Genomic DNA, 23,335 nt, shown 5'->3' with positions numbered 1-23,335 from the left:
AGTATTTTGGATGCAGGTTCCTGAAAAACCTCCTGTTTCTGCTGTTTTCAGTGCTCTGATGTTCTTGCATAGATACTCTCACAGACACAGATTAGACCTTTGGGAAATATGATTTCATGTCTGTGGAATTATGACATTTCATTCTGATTAATGTTTTGGCCCATTGTGATAATGCCAGTGGGATGGAATGTTATCCATTAATGTCCATGAGCATTCCCTGGGACACACAGCCCTTGTGGTTCCTCTGCTGCCTTCTGTTTCCTCCTGCTCTCAAGGCCATATTCACCACCAAACATTTCTTTTTTCATGCTCTGAAGTCCATGACTCTCCACCAGTTTGCAGTGCCGTGGGATATGGCCTCTGGCCTTCAGGCATGTTTGACAGATTCAGAGAAAAGAGACCTGACCCGAGTCACTTTATTGCCCTCTGCAGTGCTTTTCCAGCCTTCCTTCCAGGGGCAGATGCACCTCTGCAGAACCTCAGTCATTTTTCTGGAACTCTGAATGCCTGCACCAGACACTGGAGCTACCAAAGCAGCCTGGATTTATTGCTGGTTTCCTCTGCTTTTTCTCAAGGATTGTGTTTCTCTCTCTGCTTTTTCAGGTTGCCACGTCCAGTTAAAATCTTGCAGTGCGTGCCCCGTGTTCATTATTTAGCAGCACATGGGAAAGCCCCCTCAGCTCCAGCTTGCTGTGAGTGCTGTACAATTGTATCCCAACTGCCTGCTCCACTTATCTGCTGCATTATTTCTGTGAAAGCAAAAGCTGTGCATGGAAGAGATGCTTGGAATGGTATTGGGATCCAATTACTGCACTTTTCCAACCTTACATCTCTTGTCTAAACTTGGAGCAGGCATATTTTTGTTCCTTGGTGACACTATATAAAGAGACAATTGGCATTGTGTTTGCTGGCTGACTGGTTGGCAGAGAAGGGGTGGCAGGAGCAGCAGCACCATGGTAGGTTTTATTCTTTCCACGTCTCTCTGGTTTTTTTCCGTCTGTATTTCTTTCTGACTCTAAATTCAAACAGAGCAGGAACAATCACACTGGACTCCATGAAACCTCATTTAGTATCACATCCAGAATGAAGATACATCCCATAGAGTGAGCTGTGAACTTCCAAGGAATACTTTAATAATTTCTTTAACTAATGGGTGAGGCAGAGAATGTAGATGCACTTGCTGAGGGGAAGAGCTCGTGCATGTCTGTCCCAGACTGACACAGCAGGGCAGCAATGCCTGGCACAGCTGCTGTGTGCCAGTGCTAAGGTCTGCTCTGGTGGGATGGGGAGTGAGGAAAGGGGTAGCTCTGGAATTGGGACTGCATTGCCCTTGAGACTGCAGAATGTCTGTCTTGCCTTTGCCCCTCTCACTGTCGGCTTTTAGCTCTGGGACTCCAACACTTCTGCACCAGAGGTGCATTGATGTCATTTCAAGGAGCCAAGAAGAACTCCTGCCTAAGGAACAGTGGGCAGATTGGGCAGATCTTTGTCTTCTGCAAATTTGGAGGACTGACTACAACAATATTAAAAAAAAAATAGAAAAAGCGGGTGATTTTCTCTTTCCTTATTTTGCTCCTTTTTGCAGGTCCTTTTCAGGTTGTCTTAAAGTAATGCTGCCCAGTGGCTCCCTGGGGCTGTGGAATATTTGATTGTGGAGGACACCAGAGAGGGAGTTGTATATGAAAAGCTCTCTCAAAGCTCAGTTCAAACCTGATCCCATTTAAGCAGGTGACGAATGTGATCCACGTGCTGTTCTGAGCAGGATAAAACCCCACTCAAAGTCATTTCTAAAATCCATGCACCAAACCAGGTTCCAGTTTCAGCCAGTGCAAGCCCAGGGGCAGTGGTTTCACACTAATCCTGTTCTTCACCACTGCTTCAGAAGTGAGCACTGCCTTGTGCTGATTGTGCCTCTCCAGCTGTGGATTTACAGGTTTCCCTTTAATCAGCCTCACTAAAGTCTCAGCCAGCCCTTTCGTGGGCTGGGGGGCCAGTGCTGGGTCTTAGGTTTTCTTTTTCCTTTTTTTTTTTTCCCAAAATTTTATTTATCAAGTTTTTTTTCCTTCCTGTTTAGTTCAATGACACACCAACACTCACTGATGTTTGAAGATATTTCAGGACATTCTGTGATGAAATGCTTAACTTAAGAGATGTGAAAATGTAGTGAGAGACTTGTCTGTCTCCTCGCTCCCAGTTCAACTGACGATTCTCTGTGGTGGTTCTTTTCATTGTGCCTTTTGTTTTGGGAAAATATCTTCTGAGGTACCTTCCTATACAGGGACACATGAAACAGATTTAAAATGGAAAGAAAAAAATAGCCTTAATGAAAGAAAGCTGAAGAATATCTTTACATAAGGAAGTGATCATTTTTTATTAATCAGAGGGAAATGTATATGTAATTATGCTAGATGAACTCTGTGGGGAGGTTTTTTTCTCTCTTTATGATGTCTTAAGGGATTTATAAATATTACAGAGGTTTTATAGCATCATAATATTTCAGATGTGCAGTAAAGCTACTTTCAAAGGATTAGTGCAGACAAAGCAGCATAGTAAAAAATAATTACAAGTCAGCCAGTGCTACTAGGCTCTGACATCCAGGGCTGATGAGAGCAAGAGAGGCAGGGTTCAGGGAGATAATTTTTCTAACAAGAGCAGACCACACAAGTGCTGTGGAATGGAGTTCTGAGAAGTGTCTCTGGCTCTCCGTTTATTCCAGGGACTTTCAGACAAGTGGGGTCTGTGATGTCTCCCCGCGTGCTCTGTGCTGACGGGGAGAAGGAAGGGGAGAGGCAGAAGGAAGCAGAGGGAAGCCTTTTTCTTATTCCCAAAACATCCCTGTGTTGATTCGGTTCGAGTGACGCCTCGTAGCAGGTTCTGCCCGCCCCAAAATAGAGGGAATTCTGACCAAATATCTTCTGATCTGCTGTTGGAATGTACCACCTGCACTGGGACGGGCACCAGCAAGGCTGAGTGACTTCACCAGCTGGACGGGAGCCAGTTGTGTGACCACTGTGTCTGTGTGTTTGCCTGAACACGTGTGTTCATGTGTGTGCCTGTGAGCATGGACAGAGGGACTGTCCAGCTGTTCCCATGTGCATGCCAGAGAGGAAAAACTGTTGGGTGGGAAAAGCAGCTGCCCAATTTTTGGGTCATGGAGGTCGAGGAGTCTGCAGTTGGAGAGGTTATCCGAGATAAAGTTTGGGGAGGTAAAGCCTTCCCTGTGTGTCTGCAGGAGAAAAAGGAGGCTGGGATGGGGAAGGGGGTTTATGTGGGGCAAAGGAGAATGTTTAGTGTACGGGAGAGTGAGGCAGCCCAAGAGATTTTTGTACCTAGCAGGGATCAAAGTGGTGTGTGTGTGTCTGTGTGGGTGTGTGGGAGGCTGGGACTACACACAAAATGGAGTGAGGATGAGAAGGGAGGATCTGTTTGTGACTGTGGAGTAGGTAATAAAAAAATCTTCTGTTTCTCAGTTCTGATAACGTGGGGTTTATTTGAATGATCTGAGGCTGTTGCCTGTTTGAAATGCAAATTGTGCCCTTAGAGCAGTTTGTGTTTCTTACTCCTCTAGACTGTTCCCTCAAAGGCTTGTGTTTGGGTTGGCCTTGTGCTGCTCACCTGCCATGGAAAGGACCTAAACCACTCTAAAAAAGGGTGGCTTGTCCATAGCTGGGATCTTTGGTGCAGGTGCAGTGCAAATTATCTCAGCAGAGAAAACTTGTGAGACAATAATCACCAAAAATCCTGTCCAGTGCTGCAGAAATGCCTTGTCCAGGCCTGAGATGTAAGTTCTGATTCAGAAGCTGTATTCAACGATAACAAAAATTCAAAGACAGGAAATGTCAGCACTGGGATCCCAGAGTGGATGAAAAACAAGGGGAGAGTGTGATGAATGAAAAAGTAATAGTAACTGAGAGTTACCATCATACAGTGGATCACAGCAGGGGACAGAATCTGAGCAAAATGATGGATGATTCTGTCTTTTCTGTAGTCACAGACATAGCTGTAGAGGAAGGAAGTGCAAAAAGTGCAAGGCTGGTAGTATTTTATGTCTACTTTGCCTTGGACTGAATAAACACATAAGGGTACAAGACAACAGAATCAGGTTCTTAATAGTGTACACTCCTGTTTCCCTCTGCAGGACCTGCTCATCCACTGGGGTCTTCTCTGGCAGAAAAATTTAAAAAAGACAAAATAAGTTGATTAGTGGGAAAGTGTTTCTGCTTGTATTTCAGTTTTGGCTGTCACACTGTTATTTAGAGTATTCTCTGTGTGTTTTAAGGCACGGTGGAGCAAACAAGGAACTGATGTCCCCAAACCAAACCAAAAATGAGGCTCCTGGCAGAGTGCTGCCCCTCTCTCCTGACTGCCTGTGGAGACATTCCTGCTCTGCACAAATTGCTGAGTAGAGATTGGTTACTTTATAATTACTGAAGGGCAGAAATGTGCACCTGAGCAGGCAGGCAGGGAGCTGTGCTTGTGTTTAGCTTGCAGGAGCTTGGCCTGTTCTAGCACCAGCCTTTTACAAATTTATCAGGGCAAACAACACCTTATGTTCTGAAGTAAGAACCAGGTATATTTATCTCCTTCCTCCTTTACATATAGAGATATAAACTGATTCACTGCCCCTTTTTCTTTTAGGTCACCCAGAAATCAGAGATTTCTTTACTCTGGTTCACTTGAACATACACACAAAAATTAGTCCCTGGTTTTCCAACCAGCAAGGCAAAGGCCATCCACACTCACTATCTCTGCCTATCTGTGTCCCTGCATACCCTTGTTCTCTCAGGCTCCCTGACAGTGCCAGAGAGGAGGAATATAAAGAACCTCAGTGAAGGAAACTCGGCTCAAAGCAAATGCCTGGTTCAACAGAGTGTTCCTGGGACTAGATTTTGGTATGGCTCCGCTTTTTCATTTAAACCTTCTAAAGCAAACCAAAACCAACCCCTCAAAACAACCAAAAAAGACCCTTTAAAACCCAGGCTAATTGAGAGAGTGCTAACATTAGTAAGACAAATGAGTGATACACGACAAGCCTGCGGTTTCTCCTCTAAAGTGAAGTGTTGTTTTCTTCACAATGGGATGATTAATACACTCAGGCAGGAATATTAATAGGCTTGTTCAGTTGTTGCAACATTCTTCCCACTGCTGTGCTATTGAGGCCTCGGAATCTGAGCCCAGGGGACCCTCAGCTCTTCAGTTCCTCATCTGGCACATTCTGTACGTCAGTCTCCCAGCACATGTTGCAGTGAGAGCTGCTCTGTCTCTGCAAAGTGCAGCTCAGCACACTTTGTGTGTCACGAGTGGGGAAATCAAGGCAGGCAGAAGTGATGTGTCAGTCACCCACTTGCTCCTCTGCAGGTCACCTCCTGAATCCTTGGCAGTTTAGAAACCATATGTCTGCTCAGTTCTGTGATGTTCTTTTTAATATGCCACTCCTTCAGAGAGACACTCCGGAGTCAGAATCCCAATTGTGTTCATTAAAAAATTCTGGAGTGTTTGGAATTGTCAGACAGCAGCACAGACCTATTTTTATTCTCTTAAAGCTGCCTTTTAATTCAAGTTACCCACCAGAAAGACAGTGACAGTGTACCCTATTCTATTCCTGCTCCACCTCTCAGCCTTCCTCCTCATAGCACCTGCCTACCCACCATTTGTGCAAAATCAGGGTGCAGTTTCTTTCTGTGATTATGAATTTCCTGGCCTTTCAGGGCAGATAAACTACAATACTGGGACCTGGTAGTCCCAGATGCTCTATATATTTTGTGCTAAAAGGCTTAGTTTGACACTGCTGGTAGGAGGCCATTCCCACCCAGCAGCTGTTGTGAAATATATTGGTGGTCTCAGCCCCATTCCACAAGTGAACAGGTCATAAATCAGATCCACACCCAGAGCTTCAGAAAAACTGGAGATAGATTGAGCAACATGGGCACTGATCTCCTCTGTCATCCCTGGAGATGATAAACCAGGGAGTAACATTGAACAAATATGCTGGGATGAATTTCTTCTAGAATTTCTTCTAGGCTGGAACTAGATGATTTCTCCCAGCCCAAGCCATACTATGATTCTATGGTACTTCAGTAATTGTTCCCTGTATAACCAGTTTTTTCCTTTGAAAAGGACTTCACTAAAGTAAAGAAACTTTCGGGTGGTTTTTGACTTGCCGATCTGTTTCTAATAGATATTGAGCCACAGCTTTTGGGTTTGTCTGATCCTTCCTTACATCTACAATCCTTCCTTAAAGCCTTACAGCACAGAGAACCCATTAAACTGAGGACTAATGGAGGAATTGCCAGTGTTTGGCACTTCCAGGAGCTGGACCCCACTGCCCTGCGCCGTGGTGACAGATTAAAGAGACACAGATGGTTTGCTGCTCTGGGGAATATTTATCATGCTGAACATGGATGCTGCCTTTGGCCACAGCAGAGCAGCCTGTGAGAAGGGCAAAGCATGTTTTGTCTCCATCAAGACCAACAACCCAGGAGAAGAACCAGCTCAGCCGCCCCCTCGGAGAGCGCGGAGGCCTGAAATCCATTCCACTGGGAACATCTGCTTCCCCTTCACCTCAGGGAACAAATGCATGGAAATACGGAGGATTGTTCCTAATATTTCCATTCGATCTGGAAGTGTTGAAAGCCTCCACCAGGCACCTCACGTTATGTGGAAGATTGCCTATGACTGCTCAAAAATAACACTTATTTCATGTGTAGGAGGAGGAGGGAATCTGTTTATTCCAAAATCAATATTTCTACATTCATTAAACATTCCACTTATTAACTTCTTTTTTCCATGCCTGTGGTGGCATTCTATCCTTGTTTTTATCCTTCTTGCAAATATATTTTTCATTTGATTTCCATTCCTATTTCCAGATTTTAGTGCTCTGCATTAGCTAATTGGAGCTTGACAGGTCTGGAGTGTGGGTATGTGGAAGAGTGCCTACCACTGCCCTAATTTCCCCCCATCCATATCCTGGGATCTAAACCAGGGTGGCTGAGTGCAGAAATCTGCCTGGCAAATTAAATTGATCAGACAATGTGTGCTTCAAACAGAGTCAAGTGGGAATATTTCCTTGAGCTGCTCTGCTCCTCAGGATATTTGAAATCAGTATTGAATCTGAACTTTCACAGGCTTTTTTATTTTGATGAAAGGAGACAGTAGAAGTTGCCTTCTGTTTCATGCAGAATAGCCCAAACTAAGTAAGACTAATTTTCTGTGACACGAGAACCAGGTGGGACTATGATAATGAAGTTTAAAAGTAAAAATGATAAAGAAAAAAGTAATCTGTCTGGAAGGGAACTCAAAAGGCAGTGCAGCTCATTATCCTGCCCCAAGTAAGGATAATGCTGTGGTTAAAACATTTCTGTAATCCTTAGAAATCATAGATTTTATTCTTTACTGCAGAACAAGAACTGTATTGTCTTAGTCAAGTGGTTGGGCCCTTATTCAAAGATATTTAATGAAGTCTAGTTCTGACTGATTTTTAGGGAGCATTAGATTCTTAGATATCATTGTAGCTCTTTCCCCAGTCTTGCTCTGTCTCAGCCTCCAGACTATGGAATGGTGATAAAAGCAGTCCTGCCCTTTTATTTAAGATGACTATCTGGAATATTAAAATAACATGGTCTACTAAGGTAATGTGGTATAGAGTCATAGGCTGGTAAAAGAATATAGGTTTCAAGTGTAGAAGGTGTTCCTGCACAGGAAGGATTAATCTGTTCAGTCAGTGTTGGTCCAGACAGAGCAGATTTCTAAGCATTTCTGTGTGAGTAGGAAATGATATAATTTCCCTTTATAGTTCCTGAACTGTCTTCATGCTGGTCCCAGCATGGGAACTGGGAAGAAGCAGTGCCTGTAGGCACTTCCCTGAACTGCTGGAATTTCTTGAGAACAGCAGGTTGGGAATTCTACCTTCTATCTCCAAGTGGCACCATAAGATTACATCACTGCTCCTGAAGCACTGAGCTCTGGAAAGCCAGTGTGGAAGGGGAGGAGTGTCCTGAATCAGATAGTCTGTAATGCATGAGCTGGAGGTGACTCTGCCCCAGGAACAGGCAGTTCCTTGGGGGAACAGGCAGTGCACCAGTCGTGATGTTGAGTCACACTTTGGGTCTCTCACCTTTTTAAGGCAGCACAGTGACAGTGTCCTTGTTTATCTGAGCTGTCAGGTTCCAGGAGGGAATGATAAAAATCCTCAGTGAGAGCAATTTTTATTATATATATACACACACACATCTCTTCAATCCTATTTATGTATATATGTAAGATTGAATTAAAAACCTTAAAAACCTTATAGCAAAGCACAATCCTCTTGTATTACTTGACTGTATATATTTTACTTTCTGTTGAAGATGGAATTTGTTTTCATGGGTGCTTAACAGACAAAAGAATATATATTTGATCTTCTTATTTGTATTACAGGCTCCCAAAAAGGCAAAGAAGAAGATAGAAGGTGGTTCCAATGTATTCTCTATGTTTGAACAAACCCAGATCCAGGAGTTCAAAGAGGTGGGTCACTGTGCTGCTGTTCTCTATAGTCTCCTGTTATTGCTAATGAAGAACATAGGCTTTGTTTGTAATCCTTATTCAGTTCTCCATCTGCTCTAATAGAACACACAGTTGTTTTCTGAATCATCCCTGTGGTCTTGGCTGGTGTATCATTTTCCTTGTGTGTTTGTTTGTTTTTTCTTTCCTTCTTTCTTTCCTTCTTTCTTTCCTTCTTCTGTCCCTCACTCTCCTGTTTCAAGCTCCAGACTTATCTGACAATAAGCCCCTGCTCCAAGATAAAGGAAAATTACCATCTCATCCACTTTAGACCTGATTCAGGAAAACACTTCATCACAGTTAAGGTGGTATTTTAAATAAGAATAGTCTTACATGCTCAAGTATTATCCTGAATAGAGATGCCTTATTGAACCAGGGCTTTAATCCGTGGTCTGTTCCACAACAGCAATAGAAAATGTTCTTCTGTGCCCTTCTAATAGTGCCCACAAACTAGAAATGAAAATACCAAAAAGCCTTCAGCTGACTTTCTCCACAAGTGCCAATAAATGAAAACATGTTGAGATTAACAAAGCACCTTTTAGCTCCCAAGGAATTTGGTATTCCACGCACTGCAGATTCTTTGAGCACAGGTAAGAAGGTAAATCTGATGGGCTGGCATAAAAGCTGGAGCATATTAAAGACAGAAAATCTGCTTGATAAGTTTATGTTCTTTTTCTGAGTGGACATTCTAGAATGTCTGTGAGACCATCACTGTCTGGATTGGGTTGTCATTTTAAATTATTGGCTTTTCCCCCATTTTTTCTAACTCCCATCTCCAAAGCCATTTCGGACGTGATAAATATCTACTATTTCATTTTGTGCATGTGTCCTTCAGCTTTACTTTCCATGAGGATTCCCACCAGGAAAACTCAGTGGTGGACAAGACTAAAACCCACACAAAGGACTGGGAACATGACCCAGCTAAATGGATTGGAACCACTAATCATTTCTCCACAGTTAATGGAAACATGTTTAACACTCTTCTCCCACCTCTTCTCCACATCCTATGAACCTCCATTTGACTCTCTCCAAGGATTCCTGTTTGAAGAAGGACCAACAAACAGAATGCCATATTTGATCTACTCTAAATCAGATAATCCTGGGAACATCTCTAGGAGGATGGTGGCAGAATAATGGCATAAAACTCAAGACCATGTTGTGTCTAAAAACTGCATATTTGGGACAAGCATTTCTGAAAAGCTGGTTTTGATCAGAACATTTTTATCTAGAGATTTCAAGCAGCTCACCAGAAAATGTTTTAGCACTGCTGTTGTGCTATTTAAAGTTCACCCACTACAATATCTAATGCTCTTCCTGTCTTCTGTGAGCTTGCTGGGTTTTGCTCTGCTCTTCATATTTCTCCTGTTTTGCTTCCAAACTGTGGGGGATCACCATTCAAAGCAAGCCTTCCCCAGAGAAAGGAAAGCATCCCTAAAGTGTTGGGGTTCATTTTTTATAAGGGGGTGGTTTGGCAGGTAAGTGAAGGATTATGAACGTGGATGTGGCAAGGAGTCACCTGGGCAAACAGGAATGTGAGCAGTGGGGCTTTGTAAGAAACTGGAGGTGAAACTACATAAGGATCTGTTGATATAATACAACCAGGGAGAGAAATGCACCCTGTAGAGCAGCAGATTTTAAAACTCTGCAAGTTACTGGTGCTGTATTCTCTGGAGAGCACAGTCTTTCATCATAATGGAAGTAGAATAATTCCTGGTCATTGCAAAGATACACTCTCATATTGATGTGCCTGTCAGACAGATAACCAGCTTCAGAGACATGCCTGGTTTGACCAGGGGAATTTCAGGTCATTAAAATCCTTCAAAATCAATGAAACATTAAAAGTGTGATGGCAGCAAATAGAGGGACACACAAATAGGTAAACAGATAGATGGGCAGTTAGCTGGCTTGGTAAATAATGGTCAGAGAACATCAAGTCTGTGTTGGCTGAAAAAAAAATAAATTAACTGGCTTTTTCTATCAAAAGTTAAACTTTGCCTGACAAGAGTATCTAAGGTCAGCACATCAGGGTCAGTTGGAGTACTGTCTCAAGGATACAGTTTATTGGAAAGGGAAAAAAAACTTTGAATAAATTATCCTATGGAACCTGCATTTCTCTGTACTTCTGAAAATTCAGCTGTCTCTGTATGATGGGCCATTTTAAGTCCCAGAAGGAACTGACTTCAGGTTGATAGCAGAGAGATATCTACAGAAATTAAATGTTTTACAGAACATAACTGCACAAAGAACGAGGCATGGGGAAGGTACAAACAACACAGAGCAAGCACTGCCTAAATCCTCCCTGACTAAAGTCTCCCTAATTCAAACTTTTATGGGTTAAGGCCTGAATGGCTGGAGCTGCCAGCATTGGCTCCAGCCCAGCTGCTCGCTGCACTGAGCAGTAATTTAGTGAGAAGAAGTTTGGGTGGGTTTAATTAAGCCCCTTGCCAACATACAGTAATGTGTTGAAAGTGAGGAGTGTGCAATGAGGTGGTGTGATGTGGAGGAATCAAAGGAAGTTAAATATTCCTTCTCACAGGATGAATATCATACCCCCCTGGCCTGGTGTGTGTGATTGCAGCACTGTCCTGTGCAATGCTGGTGGCAATACATGTACCTTTTTCTTCCCCCAGGCTTTCACCATCATGGATCAGAACAGGGATGGCTTTATTGACAAAGCAGACTTGAGAGACACCTTTGCTGCACTAGGTAAACTGTAATAATTAAAACTAATTGTTCAATACTTGAAAAAAATGCAGTTTCAAACACCTAGGAAAGGTCTGTGTTAGAATTACAGTGGGATAAGTGATGAGATACACAGGAGGCAAAGGGGAACCTGTTCAGTTTGACCTTCCTCCTGATGGTAGTTGCTGTCTCACTGCAGAGCTCCAGCTGGAAAGTCTCCTGAGCAGTCTCCTTGGGAAGAGGTCTGATCCCTCCCCTGCAACTATTTCAGAACAAGCCCACCCAAGCAGGGGTCCATGCCAGGCATTTCTGATTTGCCTCCGAATCCAGGCTTCCCAGGCTGCACTTTTTCATCTGGGAGCCATGGAATATCCACTGATTAGCTCTGCTGCCATGGACTGGCTGCCCCTCTGCCCACACAAAAGCAGGAGGACTTCATGTGAGGTTCTGTGCTTCATGTGGGTGAAATGTGCACGTCATGAGATTGGATATTGTCCATTCCATGCCCATCACAGTCCTGATAATATCGAGCAGATCAGAGCAAATCTTCCCAAGGAAAGGAAAAATTAAAATGCTCGTGGTCCCAAACCTGGAGTTGTATCCTCATTGCAACATCTGAGGCTTGAACAGTGATGTAGGCATTTGGGATTTTGCCACCTGGATCTTATTAAAACGAGTTTGATAAGAATCTTTAGTGCTCCCCAGGGTGGAATCAGGCGCCAGCAGAGTCAGTGCAAGGAGCAGAAGCTCCTGAACTCTTTATTGTGACAATGAGGTTTGCAAACTTTGGCCTGTAGCTACTGTTACCCTGAAATATTTATTTCTTAAGGCCAAGTTCTGGTGTCTTTCCTGTTCAGTGAAGCCCTTCAACAACTATAAAGTACAGTCACAGCAAATTACCTCTCAATTTGAGACGGGTTGCCAGGGTCTAAATTCTCATCAGTGGACTGCACAAGGATGGAGAGGGAATAGGACTACTCAACTCATCATCTGCCCTCTACTCAGTGAGGTGTCTCAATGCACAGGAGGGCAAAGACTGAGACCTTGGATTCACTTCATCACTTTGATCTCTGCTAGATTAACATCAGTGGGGCCCATATTTCACCTGAGGTAAAACAAAACAAAACAGGAGTTTATTTGGAAGTGCCCCTTCCCTCGTCCACTGCTGCCCATGTCTGTGTTATTTATCCTCCTTACTGCTTCAGTCACCCTTTGATCTCAGAGTCAGCTCTGCCGATTCCTTTTCCACTGGGGTGTTTGGGAGTTGTGTTCTGCCACGTTATTAGCAAAGTTGCACAGAGCCCTGAGCTCCCCAGTGGGAGGAGATGAATGGGAATCGTTTTTTGAAACACAATTTGTGATTTATTATGAAAAATGATCTCTGCTGCAGGTCGTCTGAATGTCAAGAATGAAGAGCTTGAAGACATGGTGAAGGAGGCGCCAGGTCCTATTAACTTCACTGTCTTCCTTACTATGTTTGGGGAAAAGCTGAAAGGTAAGCACCTCTGGGGGATTGGAGAGGTATCTGTCAAAGCTCCTCGGCACTGAAATATCTCAGCACCTTGCAAATTATAATCATGTACCCACAGAGCAGTGCTCAAAGGCAGGGAGTGATCTCCACCTTTGCAGGCAGAGCTCAAGTATGAAAGGCTCAGGGCCGGTCCAGAGGACAGTTCAAAGGTGTGATTCAGCTTACACAAGCTCACATGAAAGTGCTAAGCTGAGGTCCAGAAAGCAATGAAACCCCAGCAGCCTGGAGCACGGGCAGGGGAGTTCCTCACCCTCAGCAGCTTCCTAGGCTGGAGTCAGTTCCTCACAGTGTTGGCTGCTTTTAAAGTATTTTCTGTATTTCTAGAGAAAAGCCCCTTTTTACACTTCTTTGGCTCACTAAGCAAACATGATCTCTGCATCCTCCTTGCAGTTGCAGGGCATGAAGAGGAACGTGGGCTTCCCTGATTTCTGTATTAGTTGTAACCCAGTGGCCCAGCCTTGCTGTCACTTGAAGTCAACAGTGATTTTGCCATTAGATGAAGACTTCACTTAATGAAATAATTAAATCTCAGTGGATTTGCAAGGGTAAGGGAGAGGGATTTTACCCATTGCTGCAGAGTATATAGAGATCACTGGGGGTGGTTCAGAAAATATGGGTATTAAATTTGTTGTGTGAGCTGGTAATTCAGTCATCTCTCTCCTGCTCATGGCTAGAAACTGCAAGGGGGGAGTGAAGCCAAGAGAAACCGTCATCTTCCAACATGCATTAGAGAAAGGTGAAAGCCTTGACCTTCAAAGCAAGGCTGGTCTTAGCCAAACACATTCCAGAAGTTTGTTAAAATAACTAGTGAACAGAAAAATGGAAAAATCCTATACTGTCTTCTTAAAAGCATTTGTTGTATTGTTCCCGGATTCTGGCTCTCCATTGCTGAACACAATTCCAGTGAAGGGCTTTCTGTGCTTGGAGTAGAAAATAGAGAGGTCTGAAAGAAAGAATTCACGTAGTTAGTCCTTGAAGAAATACACTCCTGCTAAAGAGAAGCAGGAGAGGGGATGGAGGAGGCTGTAGATGGACACAGAGGAGGGGATTTTATCACCCAGACATCACTCTGTCTTGATAAATGTGACACCTCCACCTTTACGTTCCAGGTGTCATCTGGCAGTGCCCTCTTCCACAGTTTTCCTTCTGGGATATGTGACTATTTGTTGTGGGGTGCCCTGCTGCCCATTCCATTTGGGATGCTCACAGAGAGCATGGAAATGGGCTCTTCTTCCTTTCCCTCTTGTCCCTCACAGTTGCTGAAGCTGGCAAAGCCTCTGGCCCTGCCAATTGTGTGGCCTAGAAGCAGAGCCAGCACAGGAAGGTGAATGGCAAAGCGTAACCCTCTTGTCTGCAGGTTTCCTGTTGGCTACTTGCACGGGAGGAGGGGTTTTTTAATTTCCATTTGGTGAAGGGAAAATCACAGCTGTGCTTGTCATGCCCTTCTGGTTGGGTTTGTCATGCAAAGGAAGCACAGCCAAAAGACTGCACATTCCCAATCAAAACTAATTGGGATGAAGAGCCTTTGTAGTGCAATTAGAAAGGGAGAAAGGGCTAGAGGAAGTGGATATGGCAATTTTGCAACACTCTTTATTAGCTAAGTACCACTCAGAATTTGGTGAAAGGTGCTTTCTAAGTAAAATTTGTTGTGCTATAATTGATTTCTGTCATAAAGGGGAAGCTGGGATTTTCAGGATGAGCTTTAGCTTTGTATGTTGAGATTATGATGCCAGATGAACAGCTAACAAAACTCGGTTTATGTTAATGCCAACCACATGGAGCTGTTTCTACAGGGAGTCAGAATAATACAATTTGTACAGAAAACAGAGATGCCGCACATCAAAGAAACCACTTTATTTACCAGCTAATCAATAAAGAATGCCTGCTGCATTGCTTCTCTTCAAAGCCAAAGTCCAAGGATATGACAGAGGAGAAAATGTAAAACACAGTGAGGGAAAAAAAATCCCCCCCACAGTGGTGAGCACTTAAAATGCAGAGCTCTCCTCGGAGCTGGGGGACGTTTCTCTTCGTGGGACAATCAAAACACTCATTAAACACCAATGCTCTTTGTATTGATCACAGATTCATTGCAGTTTGAATGCACTGCCTACAGCTTGGCCAAAAAAATACACACGGCCAGTGCGTGACAAGGAGGAGGCCGGATAGCCCGAGGTTTGTTGCTGTTCCATGCACCAGGATAGCACCAATCCTGGGGAAACCTGAACAAAGACTACTAGGAAGGCATCAGGAGGCTGTGCAGCCACTAGAGCAGGGAACCTTGGCTGGGTTCTATCTCTGCCAAACTTTGTATCTGCAATTCTTTGTGTTATATCCTTTTTTAATCACTTTCGGTATTTCAGTTCCCCAAGTAGCTTCATTTGTCCACGGGGTCAGTTTGCCTGCTTGTAACTTTGGTTTCCTACAGCTGCAAAGATTTGTGTTGTATATAAATACCATAATATTTTGAAATATTGTGGAATAGTCAGAAACAGAGTATACAGTGTATTCTTTGGAGTGGGTTGAGACTGTGAGCGTACTGAGAATCTGCAGCATTACAGCACAGTCACAAACCCCAGCCATGATTAAGGCTCTGTGAAAGCAAGTCCCTGACACAAAGTTTTTCCAGTCCAAACAGAGGGAAGAAAAGGAAGACCATTACTATCATTTTATTGCTGGGAACAGAGGGACAGGGATATTCAAGTCATATCAAAAATCTGTGGCCCAACTAAAAGCAGAAGCAAAACCTCGGAGCCATAGTCTGGTGCTTCAAACCACCCTGTTTCTATAAGTTACACTTAATGAGGAGATGTTTAGGGGGAAATAAGTGCAGATCACCATTTTACATTGATCATCCTGTTTCCATTGGCATTTGGATTTTATGATGAGCTGCATTTCCTTTAGTGAGGGAAATAACCTCTTCTCTATATAGTGAAGAACAAGTAACATCAAAAAGTGTTTTTACAAGGAACGTGCTGTACAAGATTAAAGGAAGCCAGTGAGGGAAACAGTTTGTTATATTTTCGTTTCTGAAAGCCACTAATCCTCTGGGTACTGATATTGGAGACCAGTTCCTGGAAGTTTTCTCTCCTGCAGACACAGAATAGATATGAGTTATTATTTTTAAGCTTCTGAGCATTGAACTATTCACCTCTATTGTTTATCTGACATGACAAATGCTGCCGACTTAAGGAACCTTTGTCTTCAAACCCACAACTGCAGAATTCTCCATTTTGCACTGTTTTCAAGTGAATGCAATTACTTAGCAAGTGTTCAGCAGCTAGAGAAATACATCCAGGCTCCTAAATTACGTTTCATTAATTTTAGGCACGGACCCAGAAGAAACCATTCTGAATGCTTTTAAGATTTTCGACCCAGAAGGAAAAGGCCGCATAAAGGCAGACTAGTAAGTTTATTTCAGATCCTTTGAAAGAATAACAACAATCCTAATAATTGCACCATATTAAAGAACTGCTTAAAAGCTGTATTTTTCATGGTGTTTTAAGAGACAGAGGAACTGTCAGGCAAAGGGACATTTAGCTTTGTAAGCTGGAGTTAAAAGACTGGACTATTGTATGAATGTATTTGTATACCAAAAAGAGATGTTATTGTCTTCAGACCCTGCAAGAGGCAACGGAAATATAATCACATGTAGGCCATTAGATAGCCTTTTTTTGAAGGTCTGGGTATAAATCAACACATGACTCTTTGTAGATTAACTCCATATGTCAAATTAAAACCAATGTCTGGTGCCTAACTCTCAGAGTGCTTGACTCAAATGGGAAGCTACTCCCCCCTTAAAAAAGTGATCAATTTAATTAACTCTGTGACAGGGTTTTAGTGCAGGACATTTTCCTTTTTATGTGTTTATCATTTGAGCCTTCTGCCTGTCGACGATAACTTGCTGTAAAATTCCACTAGGATGGTGGGAGCCAAACCTAATAATACTATTAATAATCTGGCAATTATTGTCAATATGGCTATTTTTAAAATAAGGAGGCAGGGCCTGATTTGTATTCATAACCTGTTGCCCCAACAAAGCAGTGTAAAAGGACTTTAAGTGCTAATTGCACAAATGTAAACCCTCATTGCACTGCCAGAACAGGACTTCAGGTAAGTGAGATAAATGGTATAAATGATATCAAATCAGGGCAGTGCGTGGGGAGGTCTGGCCTATGGCTCCAGAGAAATGCTTTATGTACCTAGATTTATGCATATGGTTAAATTTTGTGGTGAATTTGGGGTCTACACTTTTTTGCAGCAGCCATTTCAGGGAGATTTTATAAAGCATGATATGTATAGGAAATTTATTAGGGAACCATGAGTTACAAAACTGTATTTGCCTCAATTAATTCTGCAAATGTTGTGATAACCTCTGAGTAGAATCCCATGGAGGTTTCCACGATATTATCTGCAATTATTGATGTCTCCTGGAAGTCAGTTGAAAATATAATATTCCCATGCAGTATTTCTTTCCTTTCCCAATGTGCTGTTCTGTGACACTCCCCCAGTGGGTGTGAGAGCCGTGCTATGGTGTGCAACGTGCAAAATAAAAGCAAGGACACAGTTTTTTCACTAAAAACTTCCAAGTTAATTAAAACACAAGCGGATGTAGCAAACAAGCAGAAGGAACAGAGGGCTAACAGTTGTCCTGATGGTTTTGGGGCTAACATTATCCAAGCAGCTTGGGAAGAACAGTCAGAGGATCATATCATATCAAACAACCAGAATAAATGTAGCCTGTTGCCAGCTAGGGCAGATCACAGGGCAGTGAAATCACAGCCGTGAAATACAAACTTCTGATACTCCAAACCCCATGAAATGTTATATTTCCCACCACTATCTGTAACAAAATCCTGCATACAAAATCTGCAGCTTGCCACCCTCTGTCCAGCTCTACATTCCTTGGATGCTGGAAGCCAGTTGGAGTTTGGGGCAAATCAGGAATGCAGCATCCCACTCCAAAATGAAGATGAGAGAGAAATACTTTTATTTTTCCTTGATGGAAAAGGTCAACCTTGTCCCCACCCCCACTGCACTGCTAACATTAGACAATTGTTTTAGTTCATCACCACAACAGAGCATAATGTTTACTTATTAGACCCGAGGGTAATGTTGATCATTACAGAACAAACCATTAAATCAATTCCGTGAATGTCTTTGAGGTTTAACTTCTATTCATATGCTTCCAAAATTTAGACATTTGAAGGTTTTGAAATAATTTTTCTGTTGGCTCACGCAGCCGTTTCAATATGACTGTTAATGTTAATAAATAATATTTCTCCATCTTAGAAAATCCTGGAATGTTTCTCTCCAAAACCCGCCATGTTGACCTTTTAATCAGAACTTCTTTTTATGTTCATGGAGTTAACATCCTTCTGGGGATTTTTATGTCTCTTCCCTCTGCGTGTTTTCACCTCTAGTCTGGAAATGACTCACTTAGTCCATCTGATGGTAGCTGGGATGGAGCCTTCAAACCTTTCCAGAAGCTCCAGGAGTTTGTAACGTACTTCCAAATTCACTGACGGACTTTGTTTGCCTGCATCATTATCCCCCACATAAACCCCTTCCTAGAGCATGATGTCAAAAAGAGAAAATGCTTTCGGTCGCATTCTCAGCTGGTGTGAACTGGCACAGTGCTTGGAAAGGTTGGATGATTCAGTCCCAAATGCCATTCCATGGGACAAAGTGAGTCAGGCCAACACCAGCTCTGCCCAGTGCAGATGCCAACAAAACTGTTCCCACTTGGACCGGGAAAATGGACCCAGGGAGATGAAAGAGGACCTTTGGAGGTCCCTGTGGCTGAGCCAGTGACGTCTCTCATCGTAGCTGTGGAGCTCTGCTCCTTTCAACTCACCTGTTTTTTCTCCAAGACACCCCAGTAGAAAGGGCAAATCCAGTGGAAAACCAAAATGTCCTGGAGATTTTACAGATAATTTCAAAAAAGGTTCTGAAAATATCAGACTGCAACAAGGTATTTGTAACTGTGGAAGGAGCTGATGTCAGCCAGGGCAAGACACAGCATTTAGACTCCTGCCCCAAGGCACATGGATATTCTTTTTTGCCCAGAAGACTTTGGGTTTGGTTTGATTTTGGAGTGTTTTTGGGAAGCAAATAGCCTTTATAAAGAAAGCAAGATATACAAAGAAAAAAGTCCATAATTTCTGGCTTTGGAAATTGTGAGTGTTTGTTTCCCTATAAAATAAATAATGGAAAATGTGCATAGAACCTTTACTCAGTCCTTCCTCCTGATGAGTGTGCCAGAGCCTACTGGGCTGTGCATCAGAAGATTATAATTAGATATTTGATCTTTTCCCCTAAATACTTTAAGCATGTGAATGGAAGACAGGCAGTGCCCAGATCTCTTTTTAATTCAGTCCTGTTTGTGATGAAGCTTATTTGTGACTTCTGACAAAATTGCTCTGAGTGCTTCCTTCTATTCCCCAAGCTCCTTCCTGGATCACACTTCCCATTTGCATTTATTAATGCTGTTTGCCCCCCTGCACAGGTATCCAATAATCAATTTGTGCTGAGGAGAGCGAGGCCTCTACTCTTGCACCCACTGATCAGTTGAGAATTCGACTTCAAAAACGCAGTCACACCCTGAACGGCCGAGGGACTAAAACACAAACAGCAATTTGAGACAAAGAGAGATGAGGAAACTTTGCTAAGTAAAGAGAATGGTGAAGTAATGCAGGAAAAATATAAACAACAGCTTAACCTCTGTCTGTGACTTCAGAGTGTTTCCCAAAACTTGCACAGATATTTTCACACTTGTCCTTGAGGGTAAGATCCTTATTCACTACCCAGAACCTTTTTTTTTCCAGTTTTCCCTTTCTGAGCTTCCAAATGAGCACTTCCAATCAACAAGAAGGAAAAAAATATGAGTCAGAGCTCTGAGGAAGTGCTGTTGTAGCTTTGCCATCCAAACCACACTTTTATCTGGGTGACTTTTCCCACCTGAGATGCACAGTGTATGGGAGCAGAAAGGGGAGATTTACTGTGTTACCTGAACATCTGCATCCACAGTAGGTGAATTTTGCTCATCTGGAAGTGTTCCTGCTCAGGCATGATTTCTATTACAAATAGTTTTAAATATTCCCTTTAAGAAAGAGGAATAAATACTCCCTTTAAAAAGCAAAAAGGGCTGCTTTCAGAAGAGCTATTGCTTTCACTCTCCCACAACAAAACCTTCAAAAAAGAAGCCTTTTTTTTTTTCAAATCTACAAACCAAACTAGATTTCTATATTTGCTTCAGCTTTTGTTTTTGTACAACAGACTGCTCAGCTGTTATCACAGCTTTCGAGTTTGCTTTACTGATCCAGAAAAACTTCTGATGATGTATAAATACCTTTGGTAGTAACAAAAGGAGACAACTCTGCCTCTGCAGCGTGAATGCAAACTGTGAGATTAAAAAGGGAATTCTTTTACAGGAAAGGGAAATTCTTGGTGCAAGTGAAAGGGATGTTTTGTGTGATGTAACCAAGTTCATAGTGGTGGATGTTGCAGCCCATGGTGCACGTGCTGCCCTCAGCACACGAGGAACTGGGTAGGATATAAAGACATTTTATCTAAGGGGGTTAGACTAGAAACAGAAATCATCTTCCAGGCTTTTCTGTTCACCTATAAACTTAGGTAAAAAAAAATTAGATGCTCCACTGCCTTCCCACAATGGGTTTAAAACAGAAGGTAAATCAGCTGAGAGTCAGCCCCCAAACTATTCTCTTGGATGTAATTGCACGGGATGCAGATTGTGTGTGGGATAAGCTCCTTGTTCCAGTGCTGTAACTCCAGCTCGAGACACTGCACCACGGAATACAACAGGTCTCATGCAGTTCCACAGCCTCCTCTGGGAATGACTGCATGCAAATAAAGGGATTCACAGATGATGATTTGGAATAGCTGCTGGAGTTCTCTTTCAAGTCCTCTTTCTCATTTCATGCTCTGTTCCTTTCATCCTCGGATTTTACAGAAAATATTCTCTCTTTTGGTTTTGTTAAGTGATCCGAACTTTAAACTGCAAGTGAGAAAACCTACCACTTTAGGTTAAGATAAGCATACAAAATTGCTGTATTTCAATTAGAGTAATAACCTTAAACAATTTTAAACCTCCATAAAATGTCACAAAAGCGAAATAAGTTGGCAGAGCGAGGCATTGACACTGATGGGTGCCCACAGAAAATCTCTTACAATATCATGTAAGGATTAACAGCTCTAATTTATGCGGTCACACAGATTTCCTTTCATGCAACTTCAGGAAGGATCTTGCCATCTGAATTGTCATGTGCCATTATCACCCTTTAATCAGGTTATTTCATTTTATTTGAACAGCATCAAAGAAATGCTGATGACACAGGCAGACCGGTTCAGTCAAGAAGAGGTAAGGAACTGCTTTATTCAAAACAGAAATCTCTCTCCAGCTCCTGTTCAGCACTAAGTCTTTGCCCCTCTTTAAATGCATGAATTCAGCTGAAATCCAGACTGAGAGAAGGTTGATGCCAGCTCTAGCAATTAGTAACAATTCAAAGCCTCTCTTCTGAAGAGCTCCATAGCTAAATCAAAGTCAAAGAGATTCCTTGGACTCCCATCCCAGTTAAGCGTGGCCTATCTCGTGCTGTTCTTTCCTATGGTGAGCTGGGCAAGGGATTTTCTGCAGCTCAAGTGAGTTTGGGTGGGGACTGTGATCTGGTTTCCATTTCTGTGAGTTATTTTGTTTGAAATCTGAAATGACTTCTGAAATGAGGTACTGACTTTGTGGTTTGTGTGAGACTGAACATGGATTCTGCTGGCTGGGGGGAGTTCAGAAGGACTTTATTTTCAGAAGAGGAGATTGAGTGGAGTTGGTTTGTGGCAAGAACAGACTGGACAGCCTGTTCCAGTCAGAACAGCAAACTGGACTGGTTTTGACCAGGGCTTACCTGGATTTCTGGGAGAGCTCTTTTCAACAGGGATCTTGTTGGGATTTGAGCAGGACTTTATTAACTAGTTGTGTTCGAATTCCTATTTCAATTTTACTGAAGCTAAGGAAAAATCTTCCACAGTGGTTAATGGATCAGGGCAGCAGGGAGCTGACCTGGGTTGAAAATGGAAAGCTGCACATGTTGCTGTCCCACAGTCCTACCTTTGTAACACTTATCTCCTGTTTGCTTGGCAGATCAACCAGATGTTTGCTGCTTTCCCTCCAGATGTCTCTGGTAACCTTGACTATAAGAACCTCTGTTATGTTATCACCCATGGTGAGGAGAAAGACTAAGAGCAGAGATGAGCTTCTCTTGTGGTGCTGCACCAAGTTATTTCATAATGCCTTTGTGTGCAAATCAAAGGGCTGAACATCCAGTATGTGAAGCCATGTGGTCATCAGAAGAGAACCAATAAAACAATTGAAATTAGATTAAAGTTATTTAATGCTCCTGTTTTTATAAAATATCAAAATACTGATTTTGTGAGGGTTTTTTCCCCCATCCTTTTTATTCTCCCTGTCAGTGGTTTGAAATGGAATTTTGTTGATGAACTGGTGCTTTTTTGATTTATTGACAAACCTAATGTTCACCAGATGGTCCATTGGGCACTGCAGTGTTGCTTAACCTCTTGTCTTTTATACATAAGCTCACGTATTAATTGAGAAATCCTCTAACTTATTGCACCAGGAAGAATATCTGGTAAATAGAATTATGTTCCATTTCACAGCCCCTAGCAATGAAAGTGTAAATAAAACAATCTTAAGCTCTTGTGAATATGCAATATGCCCTCTCCATCTCAGTGATGTGGTCAGTGTTACAAACCACTTCACTCATTTGCTTTCGTGAAAGAGAACAGAAATAGTGGATTATTGCCTATTTTCCTCATAGGAAAATTTACCTGGGTGCACTTAGAAACCAGGAATAATGAATTTCCCCCTTCAGAGGCTCCTCTATTGTGTGTGAGAGGTTGTCCATGAAATAATAATAACCCCTGGTCTGTCACCCCTTGGCCATTCTCCTTGTCTTACAGGTGAGGCACACACTGGAAGCACGTGTTTAACCCAAGATCATCAAGTCTAGGGCCAAAGAGAGGGATTTGGGAATCATGGCCCAGGGTGACACAGGAAAACAAACTACCTCTCCCTTCAATAACCCAAGATCAGCCCAGTTTCTAAAATGGGCTACAGTTTCTTGTATTTAGACTTCTAGGAATTGGACATATTCTGCCTTGTGTGGAATATTGCATGAACACTTCCTGCGTGGGAGTCAGGAGGACGTTGCAGCCAAAGGAAAACAAGCTTCTGCTGTTTTAACAGCTAATGAAAATGCTTTCCTTGTGCATCAGTGCTGCTGGCACCACAGACACTGAGAGGAAGCAACAGGTTTTTATTTTCTGTTTCCATCTCAGCCTTTGCAGCAGGAGAACTTGAGGGCAACGTGTCAAATTCTGCCCTCACCAGGAGGGACAAAAATTCCATGAAAAAGCCTTAATATCTGCATGACTCAGGGATGTGACCTTCATCCCTACCTGCATTTTCTGTTGTTCCAGCAAACCCCTGCATTCAGTGCACGTCAGGAACACAGAAAAACTGGAATGAGAAGGCTTTTAGCAGACAGAAAGTTCATA

The 23,335-nt window shown here is 42.7% G+C and overlaps 1 protein-coding gene across 4 annotated transcripts in view; it reads left to right on the top strand.

Annotated features, from left to right (window-relative positions):
• MYL10 (myosin light chain 10) overlaps positions 1 to 22,432 on the top strand; it is an 89,047-nt gene extending 66,615 nt beyond the window's left edge. For 3 of the 4 annotated variants that reach the window (XM_017828890.1, XM_017828889.1, XM_017828887.1), the window contains 6 exons: positions 8,416 to 8,502; positions 11,169 to 11,244; positions 12,611 to 12,715; positions 16,076 to 16,154; positions 21,080 to 21,128; positions 21,903 to 22,145. In XM_017828890.1, the coding sequence (XP_017684379.1) occupies positions 8,467 to 8,502; positions 11,169 to 11,244; positions 12,611 to 12,715; positions 16,076 to 16,154; positions 21,080 to 21,128; positions 21,903 to 22,001 (444 nt within the window). In that variant the 5' untranslated portion in view covers positions 8,416 to 8,466 and the 3' untranslated portion in view covers positions 22,002 to 22,145. Of the gene's footprint in view, positions 1 to 777; positions 957 to 8,415; positions 8,503 to 11,168; positions 11,245 to 12,610; positions 12,716 to 16,075; positions 16,155 to 21,079; positions 21,129 to 21,902 lie in introns of those variants that run through there. The other variant, XM_017828888.1, reaches the window with a different exon arrangement.
• The last annotated feature ends 903 nt before the right edge of the window (positions 22,433 to 23,335 follow it).

The sequence above is a fragment of the Lepidothrix coronata genome, unplaced genomic scaffold, assembly GCF_001604755.1.
Source record: "Lepidothrix coronata isolate B3197 unplaced genomic scaffold, Lepidothrix_coronata-1.0 Scaffold154, whole genome shotgun sequence".
Lineage (NCBI taxonomy): Eukaryota > Metazoa > Chordata > Aves > Passeriformes > Pipridae > Lepidothrix > Lepidothrix coronata.
Note: the sequence above shows the minus strand (reverse complement) of the source record. Positions and strands in the feature narration are given on the sequence as shown.